General features: G+C 37.5%; 1 protein-coding gene across 7 annotated transcripts in view; it reads right to left on the bottom strand.

The window, feature by feature from the left end:
* The window catches only part of akt3a (v-akt murine thymoma viral oncogene homolog 3a), a 99,363-nt gene that overhangs the window by 8,770 nt on the left and 76,772 nt on the right, over window positions 1-13,821 (bottom strand). For all 7 annotated transcript variants that reach the window (XM_051917906.1, XM_051917904.1, XM_051917903.1 and 4 more), the window contains 6 exons: window positions 11,653-11,797; window positions 10,777-10,908; window positions 10,437-10,502; window positions 9,877-9,945; window positions 7,844-7,966; window positions 7,108-7,236 (listed from right to left, as the gene is read on the bottom strand). In XM_051917906.1, coding sequence (XP_051773866.1) covers window positions 7,108-7,236; window positions 7,844-7,966; window positions 9,877-9,945; window positions 10,437-10,502; window positions 10,777-10,908; window positions 11,653-11,797 — 664 coding nt within the window. The remainder of the gene's footprint in view (window positions 1-7,107; window positions 7,237-7,843; window positions 7,967-9,876; window positions 9,946-10,436; window positions 10,503-10,776; window positions 10,909-11,652; window positions 11,798-13,821) is intronic.

The raw sequence follows: 13,821 nt of genomic DNA, 5'->3' as shown, positions 1-13,821 counted from the left end.
TTATAATATCTATCCATCCATCGACCCATCCATTCATCCATCGACCTATCCATCCATCCATCAACCCATCCATTCATCCATCGACCTATCCATCCATCCATCCATCCATCCATCAACCCATCTATCCATCCATCCATCAACCTATCCATCCTTCCATCCATCCATCAACCCATCCATTCATCCATCCATCCATCCATCGACCTATCCATCCTTCCATCAACCCATCTATCCATCCATCGATCCATCCATCCATGAATCGACCTATCCATCCATCCGTCTGTATCTATCTATCTATATATGTTTATACATCTATCCATCATCTGCCCACCCATCTATCCATCCATCGACCCATCCATCCATCCATCCATCCGTCAAACATTCTATACATCTATCCGTCTGTCTGTCCATCCATCCATTTATCGATGTATCAATCTATCTATACATCTATCCATCCATCCATCATTCTATATATCTATCCATCTATCCATCCATCCATCCATCCATCAACCCATCTATCCATCCATCCATCGACCTATCCATCCTTCCATCAACCCATCTATCCATCCATCGATCCATCCATCCATCAATCGACCTATCCATCCATCTATCCGTCCATCCATCCGTCTGTATCTATCTATATATGTTTATACATCTATCCATCATCTGCCCACCCATCTATCCATCCATCGACCCATCCATCCATCCATCCATCCGTCAAACATTCTATATATCTATCCGTCTGTCTATCCATCCATTTATCGATGTATCAATCTATCTATACATCTATCCATCCATCCATCCATCATTCTATATATCTATCCATCTGTCCATCCATCCATCCGTCTGTATCTATCCATCCATTCATCCATCCATCCATCCATCCACCCATCAATCATTCTATATCTATCCGTCTGTCTGTCCATCTATCCATCCATATAGACATCCATCTATACATCTATCCATCATCCACCCACTCATCCATCCATCCATCCGTCCATCATTCTATATATCTATCTGTCTGTCCGTCCGTCCATGTAACACTGAATCAATTTCATGTCCATAACAGTCATTACAGCTGAGAGTTTCAAAATAAATGGCAGTTATGAACAACAGTGCTAATATATGAATATGAGTAGCTGATAATGGCAGCACTTCACACACTCTTATTGTAGTGCTTCTCATCACCAAAATCATATCAGCGCAAGCCAGCACCGTCTCTCTGGCCCATCAGCTCTAGACTGATAAAAGTGACTGAACGTTCATTCTGCACCAGCGGATCGGGTCAAAGGTTCAGCACAGGATAGAGTTGGAACTTGGAAGCACAGTCCTAAAAGCCTGATATTGTTGGATCAAAGCTGTGCTTTTGGGCAAGCATCCCGGGCCCCAATTACCGAGGATGCTCATACACACCTTACCGGTAGCTCTTAAAGTCTAGGTGGCAAAAACAAGGCGGCTGGAGTTAGCGTGCGATGGAGAGGAGCTCTTCAGAGCGGAGAGTCGTGATTAATACATCTGACTAATGACAAGGCTGGCTGGCACTGAGCCAGTTAAACATATGCTCAGAGTGGTGTTATAATGATGTCTCCTTTCTGATCTTTAAAAACAGGCAGACCTGCATGAGTCAACAGCAGCATTCATTACTCTATCTGATTAGGGAGCACAATATAAACGTCCATGTGTGAAAGCAGCGCTAACAACCTCCATACAGTGAGATGGGTGTATATGAATACGCCACAAATAAATGTCAGAGCAAATGTCGTGAACGGTACATTGCACATTGTGTGTTTTAAACTACACACATACTACTGTTCAAAAGTTTGGGATCAGTAATTATTAAATACTTTTAGTCAGAAAAGATTAAATAAATGTATAAAAAGTGATGGTAAAGACATTTATAATGTTACAAAAGATTTCTATTTCAAATAAATGCTTTTTTTTTTTAAATTTCTATTCATCAAAGAAACCTGAAAAAAATGCATCATTGTTTCAACAAAAATATTAAGTAGCACAACTGCTTTCAAATCAGCATATTAGAATGATTTCTGAAGGATCATGTGACACTGAAGACTGGAGTAATGATGCTGAAAATTCAGCTTTGCATCACAGGAATAAATGACATTTTAAAATATATTGAAATAGAAAAGTTGTTTTAAATAGTTTTTTACAGTAGTTTTGATCAAATAACTACAACCTTGGTGAGCATAAGAGACTAATTTTACCGACCACAAACTTTTGAACAGTAGTGTACTGCATGTTACTTGGTGGAATAAATAAATGTCACATCAAATGTGCTGAAAAGCACATTGTGCATTGTGTGATTTGATTCAACTATCTTACATGGTGGAATAATTATTTCATGCAATTATTATTCATAATTAATTGAATTATTTACTGAACATGGGCATCTTTCATTATAACTCTGTTGCAGCTGCTACATACAGTAAAGTTCAAGTGATGTTTTCCCAGTTAAGGGTGCTTTTCATCAAAGTTATTGCTTTAATTGTGAGTGTGAGTTAAAGTGTGTTTGAATTACACAGACAGAATGAGTGTATTTGTGCATGTCTATGCAAAGACAGGACAGGACTGTGTGTTCTGGAAGCAAACAGGAGCGTAAGCATGCACAGAAACACGAGGACACTGTTCATGTGTGTGCGCGGCACGTATGGCCGGATTGTGCTGTTTGTCCTGGGAGTGTACGTGAGCAGCTCGGCTGCAGGCGGGGATGCGATTAATGCACACAGAGCCAGTTGGGGTCTCCCTGTTCCAGAGCCACAGGCGAGGAGGAGCGGCCGCAGGGGAGGAACAGGCCCCTGCTCGGACAGCCATGTGGCAGGGCTGCTGCTCCCAGGACTGGGCCCTTGGCAAGGCTGGCCGGGGAGGGATGGGACAGAGAGCCTGTGGCTCCACCAGCCCAGTTCCCCAGCAGGGCAGTGGAACAGACAGCCTCCATGAGCTTATCCCACTTTGGCCGGGCTACACGAGGACGCTTGCGCACAAGCACACAGATAGGGGTATGCAAAGTGCATACAAATGTATGCACACATACTGTAAACACGCACGGATCACGGTATGCACGCTTACCTGCTGCTAAGCACCTGTACACATCCTTCAAGATGACGAACGCCAACCACAACTGCATGCTGACAAACACACGTCCTGTAGGCTCATTTAGATAAAACTAATGTGCTCTGAATCACACCTGGAAACCGGCGATAATGTTTCATTGGTTGCAAACATGCTGCAGAAACGCTGTAATTACTAAACGCTAAAGATGTGACAGATGAGAACTCAATGACAGATGACATACAGCTTGTGAAAACGAACTGTTATTAGAGAAGTATTTCTGTAAATGTATCTTCATTCATTCTCATTAACACTTAAAACATTTGGTGAGGGCCAAATTTAAGCGAAACTATTCCAATTTCACTTCTGTAACCCTAAAAGAAAATATTTTTTCCCTTAAAATATCTTTCACACTCTCTCTCTTTCTTCTTTCTCTCTCTCTCTCTCTAATCCCCCTCTACTTTGCATCTCCAGAACTTGGCTCAGGCTGTGCTCTGTTATTTTTACACCAGTACGGCAGTATAGATTTCCAGGTTTCCCAGCCACCTTCTTCCAACCTTCCCCATCTGCCACCATCTGCCTCTGTTTAGCATGTACTTTTTTGTGCAATCACATACTCTTGTGAAAAATAACCAACACTCAAATCATCTCCTGGCACAGCGGCCAGGCTGAGCAAAACAAAATGTTGCGCCAAATTGTCTTCCGTACTTTTTCGAGTGGAATCTATATCCCCCTTCACTCCCGCTGCCGCCCCCTGCCCGCTCCCCCCTCCTGTCTATAAATATGGATTTAGCCACTGCAATCTGGGCACCATGCACACCTCTGGTTGGACAGAAGGTTGAACAGCAAACTACTGTTCAAATGAAAATAAAAGTGATACTTATTTTTGCTATTTATTTTATTTGAGACATGACTTATGCTCTCATTTAACAGGGTGTGCATTATATTACTGATAAAAATATCTAACACTTATAACACTTTTAATGAAGCCTACACATATAATGGTAATGGAGTGAAATCGTATTATTAATGTTGTATTTATTTGCATTACCTTCCAAAAATTTGGGGTCAATAAGATTTTTTTTCAAAAAAACTTTTATTCAATTGATTGAAAGACATTTATAATGTTACAAAATATTTATTTTTCGAATATAAAATGTTGCTCTTTTGAACTTTCTATTCATGAAAGAATGCTGAAAAAATGAAAAGCTGTTTTTAATTGTAATAGTATTTCAAAATATTACTGTTTTACTGTATTTTGATCAAATAAATGCAGTGCATAAAGTGTATATATATATATATATATATATATATATTGATTCATTCGTTTATTTATTTGTAATACACTTTATAATCAGTTCAGTCTTTTAAAGAACAATTGTTACCATAGTTATCATAAATAACAATACTTTCCCTCCTTGCACATTTAAAAGCTAAAATTCATAACATATGACATAACACCAATTTGTTTTCCTGGTGTTTGATTTCACCAACTTTCAATTTGATTTCACAAAATTTCCAATTTTCTCAAGCTCTACACATCATGTTATCTCATTTGAATTAAGACAACCTGCTCTAAAAATGGCGATTATGATATTAAAAATATTAAATTTTAAAGTGTCTTTAAAACTTCATTCTGCATGGCCGTGGGTTACTGACGTCATCACCACCGCAAGTTTGTTTTGGTCTTATAGCGTATCAGTAATCAAAATAATCATGATAATCAAATAATCAAAAACAAATTACAATTATTATTTGAAGGATCCAAATGTCTCTTAAATTAACTGTTAGAGTCGCACTAGCTGTTCTTAAGGTCAAAATTCATTTTTTAGTTCTTTCTAGGCTAATGTTTTACTTGTAATACAGTTATGATTTACAATTGTATATTCTTATGGACTTTCACTAAAAGTGCATTTAAACAAACATCAATGTTTTGCCTGATAAGGACAAATAGGTATGGCTGATCATAAAACATTATAAAACAAGAATTACAGAAATGTAGATTGCTGTTTGTATACGAGTACTGTTTAGTGACCTTCTATCAAGTGGCATAAAGCAATTTAGCAAACACACACAATTCTATCCAATAAAACATTCAATTAGTTGTCAAGGGCTTATGTTCATGTCATTTTTCCAGAAAAATAAATAAATAAATAAAAATAAGTAAAAAAAATAATAATAAAAAGAAAGAAAAAAAAACATTTATTCAGTCTGTGTTTCTGACTCACTGTAACATGTCTGTCATCAACAACAATAAAATAATGACTAAAGCTGCAAGATAACGCAAACAAAATAAATTATGATTGTATTTTAACAAGCTATTGTAATTAGTGCTTAATTGATTAAAATTTTTAATGTAACATTTATTTTTCAGAAACAGCATCTGAAGTGGCATTTAGGTATATTTACACAGATAATTTAGCTCAGAGCAGTACCATGAATGCAGTTAGAATTGCATAAATAATGCTAATGCTAAATGAGATTAATGAGTTTTAAATGGGTATTAATGTTTTTTTTTTTTTTTTGTTTTTAAATGAATACTGAAATATGAAATGATTAAAAAAAAAGGAAATTATACTCTAAATATGAAACTAAAACCACCAGTAGGTGACAGCAAGTCACTGTCTCAATGAATGAGTCATTCAGTCATTCATTCAACCGATTCATTTAAAGGGCTAATTCATTCAGAAATGAAGCAATGAGACTATTTTTATGAATGGGTCACTAAATCATTGACTCACTGGATTCATTAACAAAACATGGATTCATTCAGTAATGAAACTGCTGTGTGTTGCTCGGAGAGGCACAACACTTCTGCTGTGGCTTTGTTGGAACTATTTTCATTGGTGAAATAAGGCAAAAACAGACAATATTGTGTCTAACAATATTAACTTCTTGTTTATTTAACTGTTGTATAAAATCAATATCACATTTGCAATTGTGCAGATATTTTGGAAAAAAACAGCACTCTTGCTTGTGTGATACTGCTAAACTATATCATATGATATAAATATAAGACAACATTTTTTGCCCTAATATCTTGAATTTTAAGGGGCATTTAACTGGATTCTAATAGACTTCATCACAAAGTCAGTTGCTGCCCTGCATCAAGTTCATCACTAAGCAACTGCATGCAATGTAAGATAACGTACAGGTCAGGGTGCGTTAAATGCGTTAATCAATTTAACGTTATTTTTTCCACAATTAATCGCACCAAAGTACTGCGTAAAATTGACAGCCCTAATTGTAATATACATATCTATGATATATACAGCATCACAGCATGTCTTACTGCCATCTTCTTCCAGTCTAAAGGAATAAGTATTGTTAACGCAGATTGGTCAACGCAGTTGTCAACAAGAAGCTCCTTTCACCAATAAGAAACCTTTTGGCACGCCCCTACCTTTCGGCATGCCCATTTCTCTGACCTACAGCTATCCCTCTCTCCTATCAGGGTATTCCAGAAAGCAGGTTATGCGACTTTGGTAAGTTTACCCAAAGTAAGCGGATAACTTCAACTTTCGGTTCCAAAACCTGAGGTAACTTTGAGGCTATGTAAGTAGCCATAGCAACTTATTTTCTGAACATAAACTGCTCCAGAGCAGGTAATGTTCCAGGGTTACTTTACTTCAGAGGTATTCAGTGCATGCGTGCCCAATTGAAGAGTCTCCAGTAAAAGGCTCCATAATATTATATTATATAGTTAGGAGGTTAAGATGCTTGATTTTTATTGATGCTTTGAGAGTAGTGTTTGTTCTTCATTTTACTCTAAATTACATAGAAATCAAAAGGTTAAACTTGTAAGTTTTAAGTATTATTTTATTCAACAAGGCACTCCATGTCATGACAGCTAAGGCTAATGTTTAAATAGGATCATTCAATCATTCTAGCCATACTCGACTTTTGTAATATTATTTGAAATCATAAATTTGTCATTTAAAAATTGTTGAGCATGTTTATGGTCTACTGCATATGCTCCATTGATTAATACTGACAGTTTTTTGGGTAGTTGCAGGTTATGTTAATCATCAGGGGTTTCCTTACCTCTGGTGCCAGATACTCTGGCGTCCCACAGAAGGTCTTCATGGTAGCAGCATCGGTGATTCCTTCCTTGCAGAGGCCAAAGTCTGTAATTTTGATGTGACCATCTTTATCAAGCATTAAGTTCTCCAGCTGGGCAAAAAAAAAAAAAGAGTGTAAATTTGTAGACTACCATAGTTAAGACAAAACTTTAAAGTTCTTTTCAAATCTGCTTCAAACGCTTTGAATTGATTGGATTTATTTCCCTGAATTAATATGTAATGGTCATTAAGTTTATTTTCTGTTTCATCAAAGCATTTTCATAATACAATGAACACGTGTGGCTTCTACATGTATTGAATGCATGGGTGAAATAACTTTTTTAAAGTGTTTTCTCAATTCATGATGTTAATGATGGCTAAAAAAAGTTGACAACTACAAAAATCTATTTCTTCCCAGGGAGTGGAAAGAAACTTCAAGCCACATTAATTTAACCTTTCAATTTTAATGGCTAAGCTGTTTGTCCAAGTTTCTTGGCACTTACACAACTGGCTTGGTCCAAGGCTGCAAGCAAAAAAGATGTGTCATCATCCACAGCCGCCAGAGTTTGATGTTTTCAAAAACCAAAGAAAAAAGCCCCAAACTCTAGAGCTTTTAATTACATTTTCAGCGTCCCCTGACATACATTCAGATAAAGGCATCACGACTGAACAAAACCTTCTCTCTAAATATATGAATTCTTTCCCCTTTTTCTGTTTACCTTGAGATCCCGGTACACAATCTTGGCAGAGTGCAGGTAGTCGAGGGCGGAAACGATCTCGGCGCCGTAGAAGCGCGTGCGGTCCTCGGAGAACACCCGTTCTCTCGACAAATGGAAAAACAGCTGCAGGGTAAACAGCAGGGACAGGATTGCAATAATTACTGATTTATTGGAGGAAATTAACACAACACAAACTGCCTCACATCGCCATATTGAGATGATAGATGGCGAGGCCCTCGGAGGACGCCCAGCGAACCCAGACAGCAGCTGGCACATCATCCCCGGCTTTCCAGAGACAGGCCGGCGCGGCCTGTTAAATCAGCATTTTAATCAATACACCAATCTTGTTAAAGGCAGCGCTGCGTGCTCATGGGCTAACGCTCCATTAAAGTGGCAGGAGCACCCCGTCCCCTGCAATCATCTCTGCCGTAGGTTTTATGGAGTATCTTCCCTCTCCCCTCGCGAGTCAATGTCAAGGGTTCCTGTCAACTGTCTGGCCCTCAGCACCACTTGAACCCCGGCTTATAGAAATTACCCATAAGCCCAATGAGGAGAGTCTGTCTATTAATTGCTGTGGGATGTTTGAATATGGCTGTCCGGGGAGAGCTAACGGCTTCGCTGATCAGCCGAAGGAGGGGGTAAGTGGGTGGCGTGCAGGGGACCGGGGTGGCCGAGGACAGGTGTGCCTTCATCAGAGCACTGGCAGCTGTGAATGTGGCGAGGCTGAAAGGGGAGAGAGACGGATGGGCTCTGCGCAGCGTGTGGAGGTTAGGGGCTCTGGCTGGACCAGGCAGGGGGAGCAGGTGACATTGCAGGCTGAGGGAATGAGAGCGAGATTGCCGCTTCTCTGATTAAACAGCACCGTTGGTGGTGGAATTTCATTTATCAAAACTTGAGTCCCTCAAGATGGAATCCTGCGCTCTGCCATATCAACAGAGCGACAAACTTCTACTGAGTACATCCTGAGCAACAACAAACTTTTACCAAAACTTACAACAATACAATCACAATTTTGAGTCTGAAATAGTTATCAGAGGTAGACCAAAAATCAATCTGACTGACATTTTTTACTGATATTCACACTTTTATACATGTAACTGGCTGTTCAAAAATCAGTCTACTTATAAATAGTACCATTTGGTAAGTAACTAAAGAAAAGAATCCAACAACAGCATTACACCACTATGATCAACAGCAAACAACTGTTCACAGGTAAAACACCTTTTTCCTTTGTTTGCATAATTACTCAATGTTAATAATTACTTTATGTAACAGCCATTCCTATACAAGTAAGAAACGTGAAGAATTTTAAGTTACACCTAGGCCAAAACAAAGATTAAATATTAAATAGCAAAATAATAAGGAATAAAAAGGACTACTACTACTACTACTAATAATAATAATGATACACTAATCACTTAAATCCCATAACAACTTTGCATAAAATAATGGAATAAATAATAAAATAACAATATTGTTGCTTTTGATTAAATATTAATTTTGTTTTTATCCATTAAAGTTGAAAAACAAATGTGCGTAAAACAATAATAACAATAATACATTTCTAACCATTTAGATTGCAAAAAACTTTGCATAAAATAATGATAATAATAATAATTTGTTGATATTATTAAATATTAATTGTATGTTTTAAACCATTTAGATTTCAAAACAAATGTGTATAAATACAATAATAATAATATTGTGTAAAAAAAAAACAGAAATAAGACAAAATTCGGTTTTGCATATCGAAAATATAATTGTTATCGGTTGTTAATAATATTGGTTGATAATTTGATATTTGTTACAATTTTCCCAAATGATGTCTCTTCAAACTGTGGAAGTATCACAAGATATCATGATGCACTTCTCTCTTGCACTTAACTTTTCTCTGATAACCAATAACATTTTTAGCTCACCACAGCCGCACAAGTAAGCAGATATTAATGACAGCATTACTACAGAAATGGACTGTCTGCCAACACAGATGATAAGAGAGACATACAAACAAACAAGTGCAGACACACACGTACCTCTCCTCCATTGACATACTCCATCACGAAGCATAGGCGGTCTTTTGTTTGGAACGAGTACTTCAAAGACTGAAACAGCAGGTGAATACGCCATTAGAAGAAAAACAAAAGGCAAAAATCCCACAAAACTAAAACAAACGCAACGTGGGAGATACTCATCAAAATGTATGCAGTGAGAGAAGTGTTTGTCTCGAGAGAAAATGAAAGAAGCGTTTTGAAGAGCTTTGCTCTTTCTCGTAGGCCTTGATGCTAACTTTGAGGGAAGGTGAAGTTTACGAAGGAACACCAGCTTGAGTGACAGTAGTAAATTGTTTTTGCTAAACCTGCTGTGTATGTTGCGTGGCATACAACAGCATCTGGAGTGTCAGAAAATTACCTCTCACTGGCGAGTTCTCAACAGATGCACAGCTACATTTAGGCCGTTAATTTATTACAGTTTATTCTCTACATTATAATGAGGCTCCAGGGAAAAGCCAATCATATATACAAAAGCATTGTGAAGCTTTAAGGTCTCTGTAAATCCACTCTGAATGATAGTTCATTATAAAATGTACACTCACGGTTAAAAAAGGATGTCTCGTGTTTTTTAGTACTCTGCTTTCTGTGAGCGTGTGGGCCACTTCATCCTACGGGAAGAAAAAGAAGGTGGCTTGTGAATTGTGTTTTCTCAAGATAAACCGTATTTGCTAACAGCACATGTGCACAGTGAAGACATTATTTTGAGTCCTGGGTATAATGAGATTGAATTACAAAGCATGGGATTAAAATTACACTTTTATAACTGTAAAAAATGTCATTAACCTAACTCACACAATACAAAATGCCTTATTTGAAACATTAAAAGATCAAAATTCATTTTCAAATATAATTCATTCGCAAAATATCCCTGATGAATCTTACCTTTGCTATAATAACCTCTTTCTTTAAAATTTTCATTGCATAATATTTCCCGCTGGCCTTCTCCCTTACGAGAATGACTTTTCCAAAAGTGCCTTTTCCCAATAATTTTAAGTAGTCAAAGTCATTCATTGTCTGCAAAAAAAGAACAAGCAATAAATTGTCAGACATACTGAAATTCAATGCATATAATTAGGGTCTACATTTCTATTTTGTTAATGTAACTCAATCAGAATACGTCCACATCTCTATATCTGCTGTGAGGATGTAATCCTGCTGCTCAGAGACTCCACTGCCACCAACACACTGACATGTTTGTACATTAGCTTGCTGTTAAAAATGATGAAATTCCCAGAAATACACTGCCTAAAAACACAATATTGAGAGAGAGTTTCATAATTTTCTGAGTCGTAAGGTCTGTTTCATACATTATATCCTGAATCTGCGGGCTGCAGCGTAACTTCAGCTGTAGGCATGCATTGAGCTTTTACACTGACAGCGCTTCTTCTGCAGCTCCAGAAAGAAAATGGATTTCTAGGCTACTATATTAAGCATTTCCTGTATAAATCGTGCCATTATGTGCAATTGATAACTTTAACAATGGTCAAACAGCCATAAACTGCTTAAAACATGTGGATTCAAACAATGGTTGAGAAGTCTGTTTCATTTCATTTTATGTTTCTCTTATACAGATCATGTTGATAAATAGGTTTGGAGTGAACATCTTTGCTGCTTAGTTCATTGTGTGAAAAGTATGTGACATAAAAGGCTCAGCATCCAAACTCTAAGCCTTAATTTTACTTTTTCTGTCTTTCAGCTTCCCAATGTTTTAGGTTAATGATGTTCCCAGCAAACATCAAAATTTGTATTTGAAGGCACCTTGCGTTTATGGTGGCTGATAGACGTGTCCATCTCCTCCTCTCCCATGTTGTCTATCTGTGAGGTGGGACTACACTGGATACGTTCCTCTTCCTGTCTTTGGAGTTTATCTGCCACCATCTGGATCGCCTCTGCCCACTCATCCCTTTGGAAGCACACACAAAACCCATGTTTCTAAGTAGAAAGCCATTTAAAAAGCATAGCTTCATACTTCAAGAATACTCTTGAGACACACTAAACAAACATGTAGTTCAGTTATAAATGTAAACTAGACTTTTTTACTTTGTTGAAGACATTAGGCCGGACCATCTGATTAAATCACAAGGCCATTCTCACTAGCTGACAGTATAATCTAATATGAGTGGGGAAGCCGCCCCTCTCTGCGAACGAGTGTCTCCCTCCATTGAGTTTTCATTTGTCGTGCAGCACAACATCTGTTGTGAAGAATCAGTGGTGCATTCATGTTTTTGAGCATGTGTTAGTTTAATAATGATGGATTCATTTGAGCGAAGCTAGCAGTTTCTCACTGTTTCACAGCACTGGACTGAACCAGAGAGTACGGATGCGTTGTCTACTGGTACTCTGTACCGCAGTGCTACAGATTTACAGTGGTACATAATAATATTGCAATTTAGCAAATCTTGGAACTTGGCTTGAACAACAACGTGCCACTATTCAGCACATTTTGGCAGTTTGCCGTGCTGGAAAAACAGCTTAACCCAGTTTAAGGTGGTTATCTCTCCCACCCTGCCCAGACTAGTTATGCTGGTCTATTTAGAGGAGTTTAGAGGCACTTCTCATTTACAAGAATTGCCTTTTATAGGAAACACTGATATGCAGATATATGCACATATGCTATCGTTTAAAAGTGGATCAGTAAGATGTTTTTTTTTTAAGAAATATACAGCAAGTATGCATTAAATTGATCAAAAGTGACAGTAAAGCCTTGTTACAAAACATTTATATTTCAAATAAATTCAATTCTTTTCAACTTTCTACTGAATTCTGAAAAAAAGAAGACGACTTTTTTCACAAAAATATTAAGCAGCGCAACTGTAGCAGGACATCAGCATTTTAGAATGATTTTTGAAGGATCGTGTGACACTAAAGACTGGAGTAATGATGCTGAAAATTCAGCTTTGTCATTACAAGGACTAAATCTAATTTTAAAACATATTAAAAGCATAAGAGACTTTTTTCAAAAACAAAATCTTACCGAAATATATATATATATATATATATATATATAGAACACAGAATTATTGAATTTTACCAGCCACAGATTTATTTCATCAGCAGGCCAAGGTTTTTCATGAGGTACTGATTTAATATTGATACAGCGGTACCAGAGGATGGTATCGTGCAAAAGCAAAAATTTTGGTATTGATCCAATCCTACCAGGCAGAATCTGAAAACTTGCACTCTTGTGCATTCCCATAGGTTAGTGGAAACCCCTCAAAAAGAATAAGAGAAATATTCATTATCAACATAATGTATGGATTTCCATTCATATTCTGGCACTTTTTTTTTTTTTTTCAGTGGAAGCTGCAAACCCCATGGTGGATGTTACATTCCAATCGTGGTGCATTTGAAAGCCCAAGGCAAATTTAAGATCCTTTGGGTTAACACAGTAACATATACGTAGGGCCCCACGCACCCTCTCAAGGTCGTGTGGATGAATGGGTGTGGAGTGGTTTGGTGTATAATGAGCGGTTTTTGCTAATGAGAGATAAAGGCTTTGAATACAGTCTGGCGTTATGCCAGCTGCCGCCACATCTCTCCTCCTCACATGTAGGCCTGCAGTTTCTGGGCCTCTGCCAGTACGCCATGTCCCACTCCTGTTCAGAGCTGTGTGTGTGTGGGGTAAACAAAGTGCGCATTGGACTGCAATGATGTCTGTGATAGACAGACAAGTTAGGAGTGCATGAATAAATGGCTTAGTGTCTGTTCATATCTTTTGCATTATTAGATGCTTTGCATTTTAACAATTTCTATCAGTCTATTTCAAACACTCTTATACGGTCTGCTCAGAGTGAAAAGGATACTGACAATAATAATAGGCAAATGTTTCTCAGCTTTTTGGACATGTGGAAAAACAAATCCTAGAAAGTATAGTTGAATGATGTTAAAATTACATAGATTTAACTATATTTGGAAAGAAAAACCTAA

This window comes from Ctenopharyngodon idella, chromosome 13 (genome assembly GCF_019924925.1).
Source record: "Ctenopharyngodon idella isolate HZGC_01 chromosome 13, HZGC01, whole genome shotgun sequence".
NCBI classification, from domain to species: domain Eukaryota; kingdom Metazoa; phylum Chordata; class Actinopteri; order Cypriniformes; family Xenocyprididae; genus Ctenopharyngodon; species Ctenopharyngodon idella.
Note: the sequence above shows the minus strand (reverse complement) of the source record. Positions and strands in the feature narration are given on the sequence as shown.